At 45.1% G+C, this 21,100-nt stretch overlaps 1 protein-coding gene across 1 annotated transcript in view; it reads right to left on the bottom strand.

Moving 5' to 3' along the window:
• CA10 (carbonic anhydrase 10) overlaps positions 1 to 19,658 on the bottom strand; it is a 491,593-nt gene extending 471,935 nt beyond the window's left edge. Inside the window, exons 1-2 of the mRNA XM_042915031.1 lie at positions 19,340 to 19,658; positions 17,811 to 18,443 (exon numbers count right to left, since the gene is read on the bottom strand). Coding sequence (XP_042770965.1) covers positions 17,811 to 17,871 — 61 coding nt within the window. The 5' untranslated portion in view covers positions 17,872 to 18,443; positions 19,340 to 19,658. The remainder of the gene's footprint in view (positions 1 to 17,810; positions 18,444 to 19,339) is intronic.
• Positions 19,659 to 21,100: the final 1,442 nt, after the last annotated feature.

The raw sequence follows: 21,100 nt of genomic DNA, 5'->3' as shown, positions 1-21,100 counted from the left end.
TTTGATACAATTTTATTTATGGATCAGAATGTGGTTTTGTATATTTTTCACGTTTCATGAAATCTTCTCCTTCTTTTGTTTTTATCGAATTCATTTAAAAATGTAAAAATCATTTTTAGCTCCCGGCTTTATAAAAACAGCCAGCAGGCTGGCTTTGGTCTGTGGGCCACTGTTTGCCAAGCCCTGCTCTAGAGTCCCAAAGAGCCCGTGTCAAGCAACATTCTGAAATCTGCTTTAGTGGCTTCTCAGTGCAAATGTCAGGTCTAAGAGCTGGGAATGCCAGAACCCACTCCCTCTGTGGCCAGGCTAAGCCTCTGCATCTTGACTTCAATTTCCCCATCTGTCCAGGATGGACGGCAACCATCTCCTAGAGCCCAGCAGAACTCATTCGGCTTGTTATTTGGGAGAAAATGCTCCCGTCCAAGTGCAGAAACTGATCATGGCTCAGGTTATGTGTCTGGCCTGTCTCAATCGTCAGGGGGAAAGGTTTGATTTTTCAGGTTGTCATTCCTAAAATTGCTTGCCTTTCCAGGTGATGTTCTTATTTCTGAATGTGGTCTGACCTTCACATTCCCTAAAGAGGAGGGTTATTTTTTCAAAGGACTGGTGGCAGAAGGTGCTCACAGAAAGCTTGCTCCTTCCCTGCCAAGCTGCCATCCCCGGCAGGAACCATCCCTTAGGGGACAGTGGCTTCCCCTCAGAATGTTTGTCTGGGCAGGGCCACAGCTACTCCAAGCTCCTCTGACAGTAAAGAAGGCTTTACAAATCCAACTCAGCACAAAATAAGAGTTCCTTTTTGGTTTCTGACAGTGGTAGGTGCTTAAGGAACCCCCTGGGGGTGGTAGAGACTGCCAAGATACCTACGGAAGTCAAGATAATCCTGTCGTTCAAAAACCTCAAGGCTTTAAAAACTTTTTTTTTTTTTCACATTTTGTATATAATTTAATCTTTCATTGAAAAAAACAGATTGCCCAGGCACCTGGTTTCTTATTCTACCTGTTAGGAAGTATTCAAATTAATTGTTTGCATTAAGGGGTTGCAAACTTTTCCTGTAAAGGGCCAAACACTAAATATTTCAGGCATTTCAGGGAACAGAGTCTCTGTTGCAGCTACTCAAGCCCATTGCTCTATAAAAACAGCCAGAGACAAATGAATGAACAAGCGTGGCTGTGTTCCAAGAAAACTTCCTTTACAATGCAAGGCGGCAAGCCAGATTTGGCCCAGAGGCCGTTGTGTGCTGAGCCCTGTCCTAAGTGGTAGTATCTCTAAGAGGGACTAGGCAGAAAGAGGTAATACAACTTAAGTCAACAAACACTACTCAGCATATCTGCAAATAATCTTGCAATTATCACTACAGACTGGGGAGTAAAACCCACCCAACCAGCATGCTGTGCTAGGAGTGAGAACAGAACACACAAGCAGACTAGACAATTCTTGACCACAGTGAGTTTTCCATCTGACAGAGGAAGCAAGTCAGGTCAGTGATGAGTAGCACTGAAGACTGGAAGAGCCAATGGGGTGTAAAGAACCAAGAGAGGACTTCCAACTTGCGGGATCACAACAGCCTTCACAGAGAAGGAGCCCTCCGGCTGAACATGTGACATGGGCAAGGTTCAGGTGGTTGAAAACCAGGTGGGGAAACACAACATGAACAACAGCACAGGTAAGGATGGGCAAAATGCATTCGCGGAATAGAGAGCAGCCAAGTTGGAGCAAAGCTGGAAAGGTGTTTACGGAGTATTACAGACGACTTTTAAACATCAGTTTTAACAGTGTGAACTCTTGTGGAGTCAGCGGGGGGTATGAAGTTTCTGAACTTCTACTGCAATGTTCCTTACAAAGGAGGTAACTCAAAGAATCCTCCTCCTTTACAAAGACCATGTGACTGGCCTCATCTCGCATGTTATGAACATGATGTTACTAATGAGCCACCTTTATTAAGCCATTATTATATGGCCAATAACGACACACTAAATGCTTTACTTTCATAATGCCATTTAACACACACAAAAAAATCACTGAGGTGGTTCTTTTTATCCCCATATTACAGATTAGAAAACAGATGCAGGAGAAGTCAACATCCCCAAAGCCTTCCAGGTTGGAAGAGGCAGTGTGTGGGTTTAAACCTAGGTCTGTCTGTCTGTAAGCTTTAAAATCACTCTCTCAAATAGTTTCCCGGTGCATTCAAACATATTTCTGTGTTTTAACAGTTAAATGATGTATTTTTTAAAACCTCATTTCTAAATTGTCTCTTCCAAATGTTTCCTACTCAAAAAATCCCCAATACTATGATTGCATGTCTCATCTTTTTATCTTCCTAATTATTTTTTTCAAGAGCAACAGATTCATAATTGAAGATTTAGAAATTTAAATTCTGTTCAAAGTTCATCTGATGTGAGTTCACTAATTTAGCATGAAATTGTGGTTTTCATCAATCCCACATCTATCCATTCACGTACATAATTATTTTCATATTGGTTTGGTCTACATGTTAGGCAGGACCTGCTTTAATGCACACAAACCATGCATTTATCTCATGTGCCTCTTGCTCAAACAGAATAGTGGAATAAAATTTCAAGTAACTAAAACCGCTTGTAAATAAAATTTTACAGGAGAACAAACTATTCGTAATAGTTACTTTCAGGTTATGGGATTATAGGTAATCTGTTTCCTCTTCTAGTCTTCTCTTAAAAATTGGGTTATATTAGGGTTATAATTTTAAAACGTAATCATGTAAAAATATTCTCAGAAAAAAAGGTTAGGAAACAACACATTGGGAACTAAATGCAATTAATAAAAGAATTTCCTAGTGCAAAAAGGAGGTATGTCCCATGAAGTCAGCGATTCTTGCTTATGTGCACTTTAAGTTAGCAGGTCTCATTAATTCACGGGGCTCTAGTATCAGGTGTGGGTGTATCATCAGCTCCTCGAAACTCAATCAATTTAAGAGAAACAGGAGTAGGGGTTTAGTGGATTAGCCCCAACAGGCCATTAATCTGCACATTCTCCATTGTAATCCAGCCCCTACCAACGTGACTGGGGGAGGGGGGTGGTGGGGAGAATCCCACAAAAACACCCAAACACTCAGAAAAGCTCCCAAGCTGGCTCCCTAGAGACACACATGCTTAGGTCACAGTTTGCTTCTCTTTACTTAACATCAAGACAGCCTTTGTCATCTGTCAAATTTCTTGTTAGTTTTTCTTTTATGCCTTTTGCTGAAATTCTCAGATCAGATATATTTGAAAGGGAACCATGTCGCAATCCCAGGAATAGCTCAGCATTTAATTATCATTTTAAAAATCATTCTCTCGAGTGGCTATGAAGCATAAATCAGAACTATCATTTCATGTTGCAAATTTGTTGAAAAAACATAGGTTACCATCTGCATAAATTAGTGGTTGGGGAACCTGGCAAGACTGAGTAATGAAAAGAAAACAGAATAACCAAATTCCAGTAAAAAACGAGCAAGGGATAGTTTTAGAAGATGTAAATATTATATCTTTTATCATAAATGGATTAGTTCCTAATACCTCATTTCTTTATTGCTCTGGCCAATAAGCCAACATTTACATCAAGCAAGAAAACCTATGAGCAAATTCCTGACTCAGGGATTTGTTTATGCCACCAATCTCAAGGCCAAATATTTACTGGATTCCATGAGATCATATACCTATATACAGGCCTTGATAAGTCTAAACCCTAGTTGTAGAATGAAAAGGACGTGGCATTAAATACACATTTTTTTAATTATTAAAAAAAATGTGAGCCAGACTCAGTAGACTGCCTCTGAAGATCATTTTATGAAAAAGACATGATTGTCTTCTTTCTTATTACCTTTAAAATATTCCCCAAACACCCTAGCTTTCCCCTGGTGAATCAGATTCAACCAACCTCAACTGATTATATGTTATGTGCAGGCATTGTGCTAAACACTTTCACATGAATTGGCTCATTTAATCCCCATGTTTTACATGATATTGCCAAATTCCTTCCTAATTTTGCCCAACATCTTTTGTTCTTCTAGCTTCAGCCATAACAATACGAAACCATTTATCAAGTATATCCTATGTGCTAAGCACTAGGCTGTGTTTTAAAATTTCAGTCTCTCTTAACTGATGTTATAGATGTTATTGCTTCCAGTCTATGAAAGAGGATACTGAGGATTACTTAGAGATTTTAAGTGACTTCCCCAGGTCACAAAACAAGAGGTGAAATTCTAAGACTCCAATATATGGACCACATGGTTTTCAGTATATGCTTTTATGAAGCAATGATGCCCACCTGAGTCTTTCCAAGGGCCTCACTAGAGGGCTATAAGGTCATCTTTCTACAAGCATAGTTCAGGCTATTCTCTTATCACCCCTTGTCTTATACTTGTCCATCTTTGAAATCATTGGCCACTTTCCCGCCTACTCACTGTCATGAAAGTTCTTCCTGCAATTTTTCTGCCTTAACGTTTCCCAAACTGGGAAAGTTTAGCATCACTGGACAACTGGACAGTAAACTTGGATAACTCTCGGTAAGAGCCTCTTAACATTATAAAATTCCGAGTTGGAAAGGGACCTAGAAATTACCTGTCCAATGTCCCTGTTTAAATGGAAAAAACTGGGACCCAGGCCAGTAAAACAACTTCCCCCAGACCACAGAGCTGGTAGCAGCACTCACATCAACATTTTCTAACTTCCATCCCATTAATCTTTGCTGCCATCCACCTGATATGTTCTTCTGTACAATTTATAGAAATATGTTATTAGAACAATATTCCAGAAGTCTCAAAATTCTGGAGGCGCCTGGGTGGCTCAGTCCATTAAGTGTCCAACTCTTGATTTCAGCTCGGTTAACGTCTCGCCGTTCATGGAATCGAGCCCACACTGACAGTGCACAGCCTGCTTGGGATTCTCTCTCTGTCCCTCTCTCTTTCTGCCCCTTTCCTGTTCACACACACATGCACACACGCGCTCTCTCCCGCGCGCTCTCTCTCTCGAAATAAATAAATAAACATTGTTTTTAAAAAGTCTCAAAATTCTGGATTTAGGATAGTGATTTGCTTGTTCTTAACCATGGTTTCCTGTGTCTGATCTGACTTATTGAGCAGAACAGCATTTTGAATACCAAAGCTATTTGGGTTTTGTCTAATAGTTTCTGGGGTGGGCCACTGTTGAAAGGAATTTTGAAAGTTTAATCACTGTTCTACATACTTGTTGACTTTCTCAAGGAATTTAGGCGTACTTCTGGAGACTTATAAAAAGGTTATGCATTACTTAAAGATGTAATATGGTCAAACCATAAAGAACTTCATACTGTTTTATCCATTTATCACAATACAGGGATGATTTTAAAGAAATAATTCAATATAAATAAATATCTATGCCTCTTTGACATCAGTTATAGCAACCGCCTTCTAGATATGTCTCTTGAGGCAAGGGACATAAAAGCCAAAATAAACTACTGGAACTTCATCAAAATAAAGAGCTTCTACAAAGAGACAGAAATAATTAATAAAACTAAAAGGCAACCTAAGCAACGGGAGAAGATATTGGCAAATGACATATCTGATAAAGGGTTAGTATCCAAAATATATAAAGAACTTACAAAACTCAACACCGAAAGAACAATTGAAAAGTATGCAGAAGACACAAATAGACATTTTCCAAAGAAGATATACGGATGGCTAACAGACACATGAAAAGATGTTCCACGTTACTCATCATCAGGGAAACACAAACCAAAACCACAGTGAGATGTCACTTCATACCTGTCCGAGTGGCTAAAATAAGCGCAAGAAACAAGTGCTGATGAGCACGTGGAGAAAAAGGAACCGCCTTGCCCTGTTGGTGGGAATGCAAACTGGTGCAGCCACTCTGGAAAACAGTATGCAGGTTCCTCAAAAAGTTAGAAGTAGAACTATCCTATGATTTAGCAACTGAACGAGTAGGGGTTTACCCAAAGAATACAGAAACATTAATTCAAAGGGATACATGCACCCTGATGTTCATAGCAGCATTATCAACAATAGCCAAATTACAGAAACAGCCCAAGTGTCCACTGATAGATGAATGGATAATGATAGATGATTATGATAATGATAATGATAGATGAATGTGTATATATATATATATATGTATATATATATACACACATATATATATGGGTTTTGTTTATATATACATATATGTATATATGTATATATATATATATATATATATATATATATATACACACACATATAACAGAATATTACTCAGCCATCAAAAAGAATGAAACCTTGCTATTTGCAATGATGTGGATGGGACTAGAGAATATTATGCTAGGCAAAATAAGTCAGTCAGAGAAAGACAAACACCATATGATTTCACTCATAAATACAATTTCAGAAACAAAACAAATGAGCAAAAGGGAAAAAAAAGAGAGAGAGAGGCAAACGAAGAAACAGAGTCTTAATCATACAAAACAAACCTATGAGAGGTGGGAGGGGGAGGTGGGAGAAACAGGTGATGGGGAGTAAGAAACAGGTGTTAAGATGAGCACTGGGTATTGTACGGAAGCATTGAATCACTATACTGTATACCTGAAGCTAATATTACTAACTAACTAGAATTTAAATGCTAACTAGAATTTAAATAAGAACTTAAAAAAGTATCTCTACAGACAAAAAACGAAACAAAACAAAACATATGCCCCCCCAAAATGGCCAAACGTAGAAACCTAGATCTCAAAAACAGGGAAAAAGATAAATATAAATGATGCTATTTTAGATGAATAAGTTACATGGAACTATTATAAAGAAAGACATGAACATTAAAGCGACAGACACCAACTAATGGTTCGCCAAACCGCTGTCCCTCTACTCCTGGACACAAGGCTAGGGTACAATTCCCAAGCTCTTTGGCAATAAGATGGGGCCATGTGTCTGACCATAAGTGATGCACACAGCTTTCCTGCTAAGCCCATAAAACCTCTCCCATGATCCTTCTCCTTCTGCTCCATTTGCTGATACTGACCTAGGAAAGCATTGGAAACCCTACCCTAGAGACAGCAGAGCCTCTGTCAGCCTGGAGACTTCCAAGTCACCACAAAGACAAGATTCCTTCCCTTCCATCCCTCCCCCCTCACCATGGCCATATGTACCTTATACATGCATATGCACACACACGCATTGACGCCAACGTCCAATTAATGTGAGCAGGAAGTAAGCTTCTATTGTGTTAGGTCACCAAGATTTTGGTGTTTATCTGTCACAAAGTCTAGGATTTCCTGAACTAACATAGTGAGGAAGCAAACAGGGAAATACTTCAGATACAATATAGAGTTAAAAAAAAAACTGTAAAGATTTAAGGTTGAAATGTTGTAATTGCAAACTTTGGTAAATAAAAACCTAGTCTATAAGGAATCCATTCGTTTTTTGCAATTTCCTTTGATGCTGTGATTTTTCATTAAAAGGAACTCAATGACTTCCACCATCACTCACATCTGTGATGCTGAAAACCTGCACACACAGTCCCCAACTTGCAAGGAACCCTGATCAAGGAGGAGCGTTTCAGTTGAACACGCCTTCAGCCCCAACAGCAAATGCACAAACACAACTCTCATTCATTAATTTGTTCAGCACGTCTTACCTTCAGATGGGGCACATTACAAGACTTTACCTGGCTCAGTCAAGCCGTAATTTCAGCAGTTCTAAGAGCAGGAGGAAAGAAAAGGGAGGGGGGTGCACCAACCCATGCAATTAAAATGCATACGACTCTCACTTAGCCGCAGCACAGCCCTTCAAAGACGTACCGCACAGTACGTCTTCAACATGGTGGAAAAACAGGGATGGAGTCTATTACAGACACAAAAAATAATGACTTCACTACTTCATATGTCATTCTACCGGGATTTGAGCCTCTGGGACTTAGAGCTGCTATCATCACAGTGATTATAAGAGTCAGCCATCCAGTGACATTCTTATTCACACCCGGGCCATACAGCAGAAGCTGACTGATTACTCATAGATGCCTCGCTTTCTAACTACTAGTATAATCTCCATATATCTACGGAGAAGTTAATAGGAGGGCCCTTTTTAAAATTAGGGGCCCTAATTTTTTTTCCCGAAATTAAATTAACAAGCAAACTGACCACAACAAACCATCCAACTGAGCATTTCCCCGCAGCTGTGGAGATCACCTAGAAGATTCTAAGCAGAATGTGCAGCCAGTTCTTTCCATTTCTGGGCCCCAGAGTCTCCCCGCTGGTAAGAACTAGTGGTTCAGTTACAGAAGGCCAGAGGGAGAAGTCAAGTTCTCTGATACAAAACTGGAAACACCTTAGGAACCAGAGTCATTTTCTGTATTAGTCTACACCCAGACTAAAGACTGGGTGGGCTTTTTCCCCCAAAGCACTCTAGTGCAATGCTATAGGGCAGTGAGCTTTCTCAAGTGCTGGCTTCTCGCAAACTGGAATCCAACAAGCACATGCCATATCCTAAGCAAACTCCTTTAATGGGAACAGAGACGACACAGAGAAAGGAACAACAACACATCCGCTGATCCTCAGTCTTCCTGGTGCAGGTGTTACAGTGTGGAATCAACACAAAGGAGCCAAAATACATTGTAAACAGCTAACAGTGGGTTTGTCAAATGCAGAGATGAGTTCAGTTTGAGAAGAAAATAGGAAGCTACCAAATATATGGCTCCCTGGGAAGGTTCCAGTCGGCTCCGCACGCTCAAAGACCCCCATGCGGTAGAAGCCAAAGGGCAGCCAACAGAGATCTTCTTCATCTCTCCTCCCTCCTGGCCTCACATCTTATCTCCCACTCTCCCACAAAAGCAAGAAAACCATTCTAACACCACTCCTTGTTACTCATTTATGTAATAATCCAATCATTCATTATTGATCATCTACTAAATGCAAGGCACTGGGTTGAACAATGGGGGGAAAAACCCACGATATTTATGTATCACCTACCATACATTCTATAAGGGCAAAGATCATGGCTGATTTGTTCACTACATTGCCTGGGCGAGTGCCTCCCTCAAAGGAGGCATTCACTAACATTTCATTAATGAATGAACTGACACGTTAAACGCTAGGGGTGGGGGAAGGAGCCCTCCCCCAGATATGTCCCTTTTTTGTTCATTTCAAGAATCCCATTAAGCATTCATTATTATCCCAACCTCACAGAGGAAGAATGGCCTATGCTCACTCAATACACGCTGCCATCAAAACTGTTTTCCTTGAGGGTGAAAGGTAGCTGTGTGTGGTAGGAAGAGGGGGCAGCGGAAGGGGAATATGTTGACTCATATCCTTCAGTAAGTGTGTTTATTCCAATTCTAGCACTGCTGCCAAATGTGTTGTGAAACCAGCGGGACTTGGCTCTGGAAAACTTCACCTGAAAGTCACGGGCTTCATTTCCTACTGCCAGCCCCTTCAGCCATGGGGCATGAAGCATTGGACAAAGTTAAAGATTAATTCTGCATTTACTGTGACAAAGGTCACACCTCTCCCACATGAGGAGGAAAAGGCACTTGCAGGCTGTCTCCTTCACAGCCACGGATAATCTCTCCACTGCCATCCTGATGGTACCTTAATGCAAATGTAATCAAGCCCAAACACTGGCTACCCCATTACCAGACCAATCCTGCTAATAAAAAGCAATTATGGCTCTCTTAAAAAGGCAATCGTGGACCATCTCTTACCACTTACAGCTCCCCACCCCAACCCCTGCACGATGGAAATCCTCCAAAGCTTTGTGTAGGGTTTTATGAGACAGAAAACTGCAAAAAGGTAGAGGGAAGACTCAATTATCAAAGACAATAAGATGACAATTAGCATACTGCCCACTCCAGAGTCAGCCAGTGGGTTCTGGCTTTTTCCTAGGGTAGAAACACATGGGGGCAAACTAAGTCAGGAGATAAATTCTGCAATGTATATCTGGCTTATTTCAAAAGCTTCTGGGAAGCCACTTGGAACTACAGGTGACACTGGAAAATAACCAGTGATCTGGGCCAAATGAAGCAGAGCGGGTTCAAAGCTTTAACCCTGACTCATCTGTTCCTAATGAAAAGAAAGATGTAAGCTAGAGCTACTTCTTGGGCCTTTAAAGGACGCCTCCCCTGCACTGAGAGGCGCAAGGGTGGTTTTCACTGACAATTTTTGCTTGCAAGGTGTTACTGTTATTGGAATCCTATCTCCCCAACCTCCTCTATCTCAACCTCATCCATCACACCCCACTCTCTAGTGGTTGCTGTATTGACCTCTTGACAGCCCCTGCATTCATCGCGTCTTATCTAATACTCCTGCCTTTGCAAATGCTCTTTCCCGTGATCACCCTTCCCCCCGTTACACTCCTCCTGGTCAGTCGGCAAAAATCTTCCATTCTCGAGACTCGGCCCAAGAATCGTTTAACACTCCTTTCCTCCCTCCCTCCCACCCCCAGAATGAGTCAGGTGTCCCTTCTCAATACTTATCAGATTCTGCTGTAACTACTAATATTCTTTAAATTGGTCTCTTACTGGATTGTGAATTGCTGGAGGGAAAGGTCCATGTCTGACTCATTCCTGTAGGATCCCCAGGACCTCACGCATAGCACACCCTCCATAAATGCTGAGTGATTAAGTGGACAAAGGAAGCCATTTCGTTTTAGGTCTCTATACTTGCTCTACGGTAACTGGACCTTCGAGAGGGTAAAATGGGTATATAATTTAGTGGGCCATGAGGATACTCTCCCAAGTGAACAGAGTCTATTGGAAGTAGGAGTGCAGAGTGAAATAAGGGAAAACGGCTAGAAAATGCTTTGCAGTGCGTCAAGCATCCGTTTCATGTCAACTAGAGAATCTATTGCTTGGTGCACGATCTTCAACAGCACAAAAGCGTGCACGGATGATTCACTTCTCTTAGCCTGCCTCTAATGTTAAAGCCATCACTGTTAATGCTATCATTGTTATTCAAGTACAAAATTGGAGACATTTGCATTTGCTCCACATGAAAATACCAAATCTCAAAGATTAGGGTAAATCAGGTCCATAACAGATAGGACAACTGACTTTTTTTTCTTTTTTAAGGTCTGTCACTCAGAATGTTCCATTAATGGCCTAATTGATCTATTAGACCAGTATTTCTTAAATGGGTTTTGTGAGCAAGAATAAAGGCTGACAAGAAGACAAGGAATGGGGTTTCTAAGTTATTGCTTATTGCGATCAAAGTTTAAAAAGAATTGCACATAAACCTTTTTTATGTCCTTTTCCTTACCTCCACTTTAGCTCCTCATAACAAAAGATAAAGTCTGAACTTCTTATCTTGGCTTTCAAGCCCCCTTCACACTGGCCCCAGGTTATTCTTCCAGCCCTGTCTCTAGTCACTTACTCCGGCCCAGCCGCTCCCCATGCCCAGTTCGAAGCACTTCTGATACTTTGTTGGGTTTTTTTGACAGACTAACCTTGCCTCCTTGCGTGCCTTTTCCTTCCTATTCTTTTGAAATCTCATGTATTCTTCCAGCCTTATTCAAATGTCTTCTCCTCTATGAATCCTTCCCTCCCCCACTGGTATCCACCAACAAGAGTTAACTGCTCCTGCTTTACACTCCCACAGCACTTTGTGCCCAACTCTATCCCCTGGCAGGTACCATCTTGTAAGTACTAAGGACCAGGTGTTGTTCATTTTTGTGATTCCTATGCCCGACACCAAGCTAGCTGGCAATCCTGTTTTGCTGAACACTAAAGAAATGACTGAGTTGTTCACTGGAATTTACATGCACAGGTGCAAGGAGCCAATAACAAGTGATAAGTTATTGATGCCAATGGTGATTTTACAGGAGTAGCTCTAGTTCACTGAGTGACCACTACATGTTAGGCACCAGGGCAGGATCTTAAGCATATCTTTTCCAATCCTCATTTTATAGATTTTACAGAGGCTCCGAGAGCTTAAAGATGGTCTCTAAGACCACACACGGGGAGAGAATGCCAAAGGGAGGATTATTATGTACAGGCCTCTCTTCGTTCCAAGGCCTATACTTACTCCCCTTTGACAGGTGTCACTCGGCCCACGGTAAATGTATTCCGGACACCATGTTGGCATTTTACAAATAGTAAGTGACAATGACACTGTAGGATCAACAACCTTGGGGAATCAACCATTTTACAGACGAGAAAGCTGCAGTCTCCCCAAACTCAACCATCTACAATCCCAAATAGGCTACAAACCATGCAAAGTGCAGCAGTGGCTGGAGACTTGCAACACAGACTTACAACCCAAAGAAATGTTAGGATTTCACACAAATTTTAACCAAGTTCAGTCCATTGAAGGCATGCCAAGATCCATAATAAAAAAAAAATAAAAATCATGAAGTAATTAAATATCTGAAGGCACTCTACATTCTCTCAGTTCAATAGCTCCCAATGTGAGCTCATCCCAACTTGCCATAAAAGTGAACCTTTTATTCCAACTGGGACTGTCTTCACTCTACATCACTCACTCCTTCTCCTCTCCTTTGGATGATGTGGTCCCCTCCATCCCTTCTCTCCAACCTCCAACATTTATCTAATATCCTCCTTTTCCTTTGCATCCGGACTTCTCTCTTCTGCAGCATGTATGTCCGTTAGCAAACAACAAGGCATTATTCTTAATGTTTTTGTATCACTATACACTTTGTGCATTACAACTCTGTTCTTCTATCTTAGCAGTCAAGCATTATTCTTATCATTTTACATCACTCTACATTATGCGTATGTACCTCAACTTTGACTTTCTAACTATACCTTAAGCATGGATCGTTCCATAATACAGTAAGGATACAGGTACTTTACATTTACATAACACAAAGAACATTCAGGATCACCCTCTGATGTTTCCCTCAACAATTCCTTGAAACGGGCAAAGAGGATATTGTTTCCATGTTACAGAAGAGGAAACTGAGACTCTAAGAGGCTAAGAGACTCACCAAAAGAAGTAATTAAGGAAGAGTCTGACTGCAGAGTGGGTCTTCTAATTTCTATACTCTTTGTATGAAGGCTTGCCACCATACACATTTATGGAACCTGGATCTATCTCTTCCTGACCTAAACCCCAGAGCTACATATGCAATGCTTAATCAAGGTGAAAAGTTGAGGTGTTAGGTGCTGATGGCCAAAGATGGCAAATCAAACCCCCTCTCCTCCCCACCCAAGAAAATGACTGTCCACATTGACACTTCTCTTTCCCCCAGGGGTTTTATATTACTCAGAAAGACTCGCATCTCACAGATAAGAAAGTCCCATCTGTGATGATGGTATCTGTCAGGGACTGGGCTATAGGACATCAAAATGGCAAACTGCATTTACAGGAACCATATTGCCAATAACATCATCAGATAAGTAGTCTTTGTTGGGGTGGGGCTCTTTTTGTGTGTAACAGAATGTTCTCTTTGAAGTCCTATTGACGGCATATGTAGTTTGCCATTTTGGAAGCACTTTAAAGCTGGGTTTATACAGAGTTATAATTTACAAGCAGAAAGAGGCTTATGGCCCCCTGGGTAATAAGTACTACGTTGTTCCCAGGTGATTTATTAAACTTTCCAAGCCTCACCTGAGTACTGGGCTCAAAGAGATAAAGTGGGTTTTACTCATAATATGCACCAAAGCCCAATACTACCAACCTCGTTTATATGAGAAAGTGAAGAGACATTTCAAAGTTGTGAAGCCAAGGCCTCCTTGAAAGTAGGATTCATACTCAGTGTTATAAAATGCGCTTGCTCATGATGTTCTTTTGCTTTTAAACAAGTTGAAGGAAGGAAGGTAAAGGCTCTGTTCTTTCCTGGCCTCACGAACCTGTGCAATGCCTGATTTGGAGGGAGAAAAAAAATAATTCTATTACTGCAAGCTTCCTGTGCCTCAGATACCGTGCTAAGTGAAAATCACTGAATACGTTATAATCCATGTAACGAAGGGGTGGGGTATGTACTATGATCCCCTTTCCATACATAAAGACACAGAAGTTGAACCATTTTAATTTTCCAATTAGGAAAAGAACGTATGAAATAATCCTTGCTTATAGGGATTGCTGACCACCAGGTGCAGGTGGCAAACCCAGGTAGTAGTATCCACTGTTTGACTGACAGTCATATACAACTCAAATGCTATCTGATTTCTAGTCCTGAACCGCCATCACCCTAAACATTCACTTCTAAACTCTCTAACTCACATCCATTTCACATAATTCATTCTTTCAGTCTGGAGACCTCGCAATAAAAAATACTTACAAAAAAACATTTACAAGAACTCTTGATCCCAAAAGAAATGAAATATCGAATTCTGACTCAGTTAGACCTGGGTGTGACCCCTCCATGCTGATCTGCTGTGGGCTTTGGCTGCCTCATCTATAAAACTACCCTACAAATTCTTAGATGAATTAAAATATGTGCAATATTATATAATACCCATGAAAGCACACATAATTTTAATTGCTATTGCTATTATTATGAATAAACTGACAAAAAAGTAAAGTTACATAGAGGCACGTAGGATGTGTTGTGGAAATTAAATCCGACAGCTGTCTTTGGACCTGGAAATTCTCTCCTGGCGCTGCTAAGCATTCATTCTCGCTGATCTGAGCTGCTTTTGTAAGACTGGAATGGTGCTCTTGCTAACATAGAAAAAAAACATCCTGGTTCTCCTCTCTCTCCCTCTCTCTTCCCCCCTCCCTCCCTCTCCCTCCCTCTCTCTCTCTCTCTCTCTCTCTCTCTCTCCCTCTCCCCTTCATTCCTCTTCACAGATTTTCGCTGCCTTACACTTTTGGGAAAATGACATCTGAGTCTGATGTGGAACAGAACTCCCAGATCGTGGCATTCCCTCTTAAACCTAGCTGTGCTGTCCTTTTAGTAGCCAAAATTGAAATGCTCTCTCAAACGGAAGGTACACATACTACAGCCCCAGCAGTTAGTTAAGCCTGGTCAAGGGGACCCCCAGTCCCCTCTGTTGACAGCTTCATCACAACCAAGTGATGAGTGCAGAGCCATCAAATACACGAAAACCAGGGCTCTGTATTTTAACAAATATAGCCACTCAGGCCCAGGCAAAAAAAATGCCTTGGGTACACTTAATTTGGGGAATGGGGAGGGGTGAGGGTAGGAATCTTTGGTTAACAAAGCACTAAGCACCAGAGTGTTCCTGAAAGTCAAGGCTACCAAGTGAAATGCAGTCACTACAGGCCAGATCTACCACCAAAATTTTCCTTCTGTAAAGTGTTTACACTGCAGATTTTTGCTGACCTTTTCTAGTCATGAAGTCAACCCCACCAATGCATCCATCACGGATGCCTGGTGACTCAGGAAGAATTAGTACCCATTTACTGGGTAGGGTAATTCATCCCAAGATAGAAGAGAGGTGCCTTGTTTTTTAAATTTTTTTAAATTTAAGATGTAGTAGGTTCTATGATCACAGGGTTATGTTCCTTTTGGTAAAAGCTCAGTCGTGAGTAAATTAAAACTGCAAATCATGGAAACAGAAATGAAAGACCCACTAAACTCTCCCTGAGCCGCAATTATTCAACCTTAGTGCACTGTATACCTATACCTCTTAAGGCTGCTAGATGGGGGGGGATGTCCCCCAAACTGTGGCAACTGTGAGTCATAATTATATTATTAATCAGAATTAGGATGTACATGGATACCACTGAATGTGTAGTTGTTTTAGGAGGGAGGCCACCTTGGCCCTGGAGAAAGTACAGTCTTTGAAAATTAAGTTTATGGATGTGTAAATGTAGAGTACATAATGTTGCAACTCTGCCTAAATGTCTTCATACAGTGCAAATTAATGCAGAGCCTAACTAGGCATTTGGAACGCTAACCTAGTTTTCTGTGTTTAGCTAATAGCTAGCAATTTTGCTTACACTTTTATCCTCTCATTACATAGCAATGATGATCATTTAGTAAATACATGTGAAAGGCCACATACTCCATAGCACCTCTTCTGGGTTGGAAATAACCCCTTCCTAATACTTGTATTTATATAATTTAGTTACTGATACACCAAGTCAAGTACAGCTGTGATAAGGAGCCCACTAGTGCCTCTTTTGGAAGCTACCCATTCTCAAATGGTTCCTTTGTAATGGCCTGACCAAATAAATGCAGGGTAGGGGTGGGAGACAAAGGATTGTGGGGGGTCCAGAGCCTCAATGAATGTTAACCCTTTGTAAACCTTAAAGGGACTCAGTTGGCTTGTCTGCTTTGCAAATTATTCGTGATGGTGAAGAAAGGTAAGGAAAGGCTATTTTCTAACTAGTGAAATATTAAGGAACGAGAGAGTTTGGAATAGACATGTAGAAGAGAAAGACGTAAACTGTGGTCTTCTAAGGTGCCATCCAGTCCATTCCTGGACATATGACTGATATCAGCCCTTACAAGTCACCAGGGAATGTTTCCTTTCAGATGCAGAATGGGGTAAAACAGGTCCCACTAGAGGATTTGGGGTGGTCCCAGGGTACTTTTTCTCGTCTCTAAAGTATTACAGAGGCAAAATCCTTAGTTTGGTGGCAAAGCCCCAAACAGAATGATTTTGAATTCAAGATTCCCCATTCCTGCCCTAGGAAGAGAAAGTTGACACTGAGCAGTGGTATTTGGAACGAGGTCCAGGGTGTGCACAGACAAGGATTTCGAAGATCCAGAACCAGAACTAGCTTAGAGGGTGGGGATTGGCTGGGCCAGGGAAGATGCAGGAAACAGGTCCCTCCACCTCAGTGCTGCTCAAATGTGTCTGCTCACAGGGGCAAGGTTCCTGTTCTCCTCTTTTGGTGGCTTCAGCGGGAAGTTGGCTGAGTCCCCAATTCTGCAGAGGGAATGCAGGCTGGAGGGAGTGCTGGGAATGGGTCCCACCCTAGGCACTTTAATGACAGGTGTGAGGAGAAATGGGGTAGACACTCTCAGTGGGAGGAGACACTGAACTGAACTGGGAAATACTGCTGATCCTGGGGCTTTTTCTCATGGCTCCCCTCCACACAGCCAACTCCCTGCACCAACAAAGACACTGCTTGGAAATCAGAATCCCCTCCAACACGCAGACACACAGGCAGGCAGGCACAAACCCTACCCGATTCACCTCATCAACTCCTGAAACCACAGACTGACATAAGTGGCCTCAGGTCAGTGAGGCTGAGCTACCATTCCACTGGGAATTGGGAAAGGCTACCGTCTAGAGTGGTATTTCCCACAGAGTGTTGTTTCAGGCAGGCTTGGCTTTTACTTGATGTGGAGCATGGCATGCTAGCATGTTTTAGACCACCAGTTCTGATGTGCTTGGGGAAGGCACGGAGGACCTCCACATCCCTCTCGTCCCTGCTGGTGGCACTCTCCAGTCCCGCATCCTCCCGCAGTCTCTTGAAAGTGCCTAGATACCAGGGCAGGGCTCTGCATCCATTTTGCCTGCCGGGAACCTTCGAGTTTGGGAACTTTGAAAGCCAGGGGATGGGGGTGGGGGTTGCCAAGGCTCAGATTTGGGGGCCAGAGTTCTCAGCAGGAAAGCCGTTGAAAATCAACACCCATCTGCCTCTTGTTTCTCATCCCCCACCCCTTCTATGTTCCAGGACTCCTAACAGATAATAACCATCTCTCTCTCTCTCTCTCTCTCTCTCTCTCTCTCTCTCACACACACACACACACACACACACACACACACACCCTTGGGCTTAGAAGGTTTTTCATTCTCAAGGCAGCAAACCCTCAGAACTCAAAGGATCTCTGCCACCCCCCCCTTTCCCCTCCCACCCCGCGAGGCTACTTGAGCGCCTACACACAATAAAATCCCACACATTCCCAACAGCACAACAGAACCCCAACCCGCCAGGGGTTCCAGCGCGTCCCATACCTGATATGCAGACGATGAAATTGGCTTGAAGAAGAAAAAGCACCTCCCAGACTATTTCCATCCTCTGATTCTCATTCCAAGTGCATCACTCGACGGGAAAACAGGGGGGGAAGGGGAGAGCCCGACACGGCACACACACATACAAACACGCACACACTTGCGAGCGAGCGCACACTCGCACTCCCACCCGACAGCCGGCCAGGGACAGTCACCCCCAAGATCAATATCGCAGTTTGAATTGTTCCGGCAAATCTCCCCTCGGGCTCGACGGATGTGCGCCCCAGATGTGCTGACACATGTCCGATGCCTCGCTGCCCCGGAGGTCTCCCCGATCGCCGGTCTCCTCTCCTCCTCGCACGAGAGGCGGAAACAGCACTAGCAGCGGCGGCGGCAGCCACCTGAAGCCACCAGCGCCGGGCTCTTCCTGCAAAAACGAGACCCCGATCCGCCTGGCGCCCCAAGAAGACATAGACGATAGCCCCCCGCCGGGCCGCGCTGCACAGTTCCGGGCCCCCGGCGCTCGCAGCTCGCTGGCTAAGCCCAGGCAGTCCGCGACAAGTTGCCCTCGAAGTCCGCCCCCCTCACCGGGGCATGGTCAGAGGCCGGCTGCCGCGCTCCGGGGCCGCTCTCCTCCTGCTTCCGGGGGGCGGGGGGAGGAGACGCCACCGCAGACAGGGAGACAGAAAAAGAGAGGCAGGAATTATTGCCCGAAACCGCCGGCAGGCTCCGCCGACCCTCCCTGCTCCCCAAGTCGCGCGCAGCCCGCCGCCTCCGAGTCCGGCTCGGGCGGCGCATCCAGGGCGCCAAGCGCCGAAGGCGGGGAGCCGGGGACCCGGGCGCGTCGGGGGCCCGCGGGCTCCCCACGTCGCGCGCGCGCTTTCGGTCCCTCTGCTATTTTCCTAGGCTCCCCGGAACCCCCGTTGCCTCGCTTCCATCGCCCGCAACTAGCGCCGCCGCCGCCGCCGCCGCCGCCGCGATTTTCCGCAATGCAACTGCAGGGGTCGTTATTTCCTCGCCTACGGAGCCCGACGCTGCCCGATTCGGAGGGGAGGAGGAGGGCAGGTGGGGCGGGAGGAGGGGGAGGAGGGGGCGGCCCGGCCAGGTGAGCGTCCCCGCCGCCGCCAGCCCCCGCGGCAGCCCCGCCACCCGGCGCCCGGGGGCGGAGGCAGGAGGCCGGGCTGGGGAGCCCAGGCTTAGCGCGGCCATAAGGAGGAGGCGAGGGCTGGGCGTCGGAGCCGCGGGCCAGCGCGGAGGCGCCTGGGCCCCGGCCGCTCGGTCGCCCACCAGGACTGGGGAGTTTCTCATCTCCTTGGAAAGAACTTCGCGCCCGCCGCTGGGGCGCGGGAGACCCGGGCGGGACTCAGCCGGGGCGCTGTGATGCGCTCTCCTCCTGCTGCGGAATAGTGGGGATTTTTTTTTTTTTTTTTTTTTTTTTTGCATAATTCATTCCCTGCCCTCTCCCGCTCGTCCCTCTCCTGCCCCCCCCTCCGCCTTCCCATTTTCCGCTCCAGTGCCAGAACACTACTTACCCCAGAGTTCTCCTCTGTGTACGTTCCTAGACCAGGTGCAACTCTCGCCCGCGAGTCCCTCACCTCCCTCCTCCCCGAAGGGGGAAAAACCGTCTTTCCAAGTCCGGGTGCGAGCAGTGGCCGCCGCCAAACTGCGCCTCCGCTCAGCTCCGGGCGGATCCGAGACTATTGGAAACCCGGGCTTGAGGGGAGCCGGCTTCCCTTCTTTTCGGTTTTTTTTAGTCTGCTTTTCTTTCGGGAAGCTCAAGTGATTTGGAGGCTTTTACTGGGCTCCAGAATACTCTCTGCCAGCGATACTCAGCTGCTTCCACCGAAGGAGATTTCCCCACCAAATCCGCGCGCGCGCGCGCACACACACGCCCAGCGCGCGGCTTTCCGAGTCCCGGGGGGAAGGTGGGGGCGGCGTGAGCACCACCCACCGCCGCGGCCGAGGCCGAGGCCCAGGCCCGAGGCCGCGGGTGCGCAGAACGACTCGCCGCGACCCGGGGAAGGACGTGCGCCCGGGCGGCCGCTTGGAATGCAGATGCGGGGGAATTGGGAGGAAACCCTGCGCTCGGGACTGTTCGCCCGAGAAGAGGGCTGGGAGCGAGAGAAGAAAAGAAAAATTGTAGCACATTTGCATCGCCTCTCTAGCCGCAGCAGCGGGTAGAGAAAGCCCCAGACCTACCTCTTTGGGAGAGCTGGAGAAGAGGAGGGCAGGGGAGGGGAATCCCTGGAAAGATCTCGGATTTCTCGGCGCACTTGTCCGGATTGCAAACTGTGACGTTTGGAGATTTTGCACAAGCGCGGATGGACACACACAACAAACACAAACACACACGTAACCCGCAGGGTATTATTTGCACTTTTTAATTTTTCGTGTTTAGAAGCCATTTCCGTGTGAGTCTTGGTCTAATCACCGCAGAAAGGGCGGATGAGTGGAGAGGGAGCAGGAGAGGGAAAGAGGGTACCGTGCCTCCGCACAGAGTCAATTTAGGGAGTCTTGCAGGCTGTGTGGCATGGGAGGGCGGGCAGGGTTGGAGCCAAAGGAGTAACACTGCGGCGCTCCAGGCTTCTTGAACCGACTTCAACTGCCCTGGAGTCTGGAGGGTCTTTTTGCGGAGTGGTAGGCGTGGAGGTGGGGGTAGGGGTAGGGTGGGAGGGAGCGGAGCCGAACAGCCTGGGCTGCCTGGGTTGGACAGACTTGGGGAGTTGCGTAGCCCTGCTACCTCTGGGGATTGGCAAAAGGAACCGCCGGCTGACTTGAACAAGGAGGTGTGGCCGAGGGATCTGTTCTCCGGTGACGGCCAAGGACTTGAGGTGGTCAGCACATGAAAAATCCCGGCCCAGATGAAGAAAGTCCAAGATTCTTACGTGGGGGGCTTCGAGGCTCGGCGGGGAAGTCACATTTAAAGAACCTGAGATAGTGGGAATTAGCACATTTGGGAAATATGTGGGGGATGTTTGTCTCCGTGCCTTGAAAGTCGACCGCGCGAAAAGAGATTTTTGAAGGGAAAGAAAGGAAAGCAGTTTGCCAAAGATGAAGAAATCCCACCCTAGCAGGGTTTGGAAACATGGGCAGTGACTGACCTTCTGCACTTGGGAGTGGAATTGGCTGCCAGCAGGAGACCTCTCTCTCTGGAAGCAGAAGCGGGGCGCCTGGATTTTTATACCACGACCCATTTATTTATTAATGAATTGTGCATATATTAAGCGAGCGCCTTATACGTGGCAAGCACTGTGGCGAGATGCTGGAGTTTCCTAATTGAAAAATCCATAAAC

Source organism: Panthera leo, chromosome E1 (genome assembly GCF_018350215.1).
Source record: "Panthera leo isolate Ple1 chromosome E1, P.leo_Ple1_pat1.1, whole genome shotgun sequence".
Classification (NCBI taxonomy): domain Eukaryota; kingdom Metazoa; phylum Chordata; class Mammalia; order Carnivora; family Felidae; genus Panthera; species Panthera leo.
The sequence above is the reverse complement of the archived record's forward strand: the minus strand, read 5'-3'. Positions and strand labels throughout refer to the sequence as shown.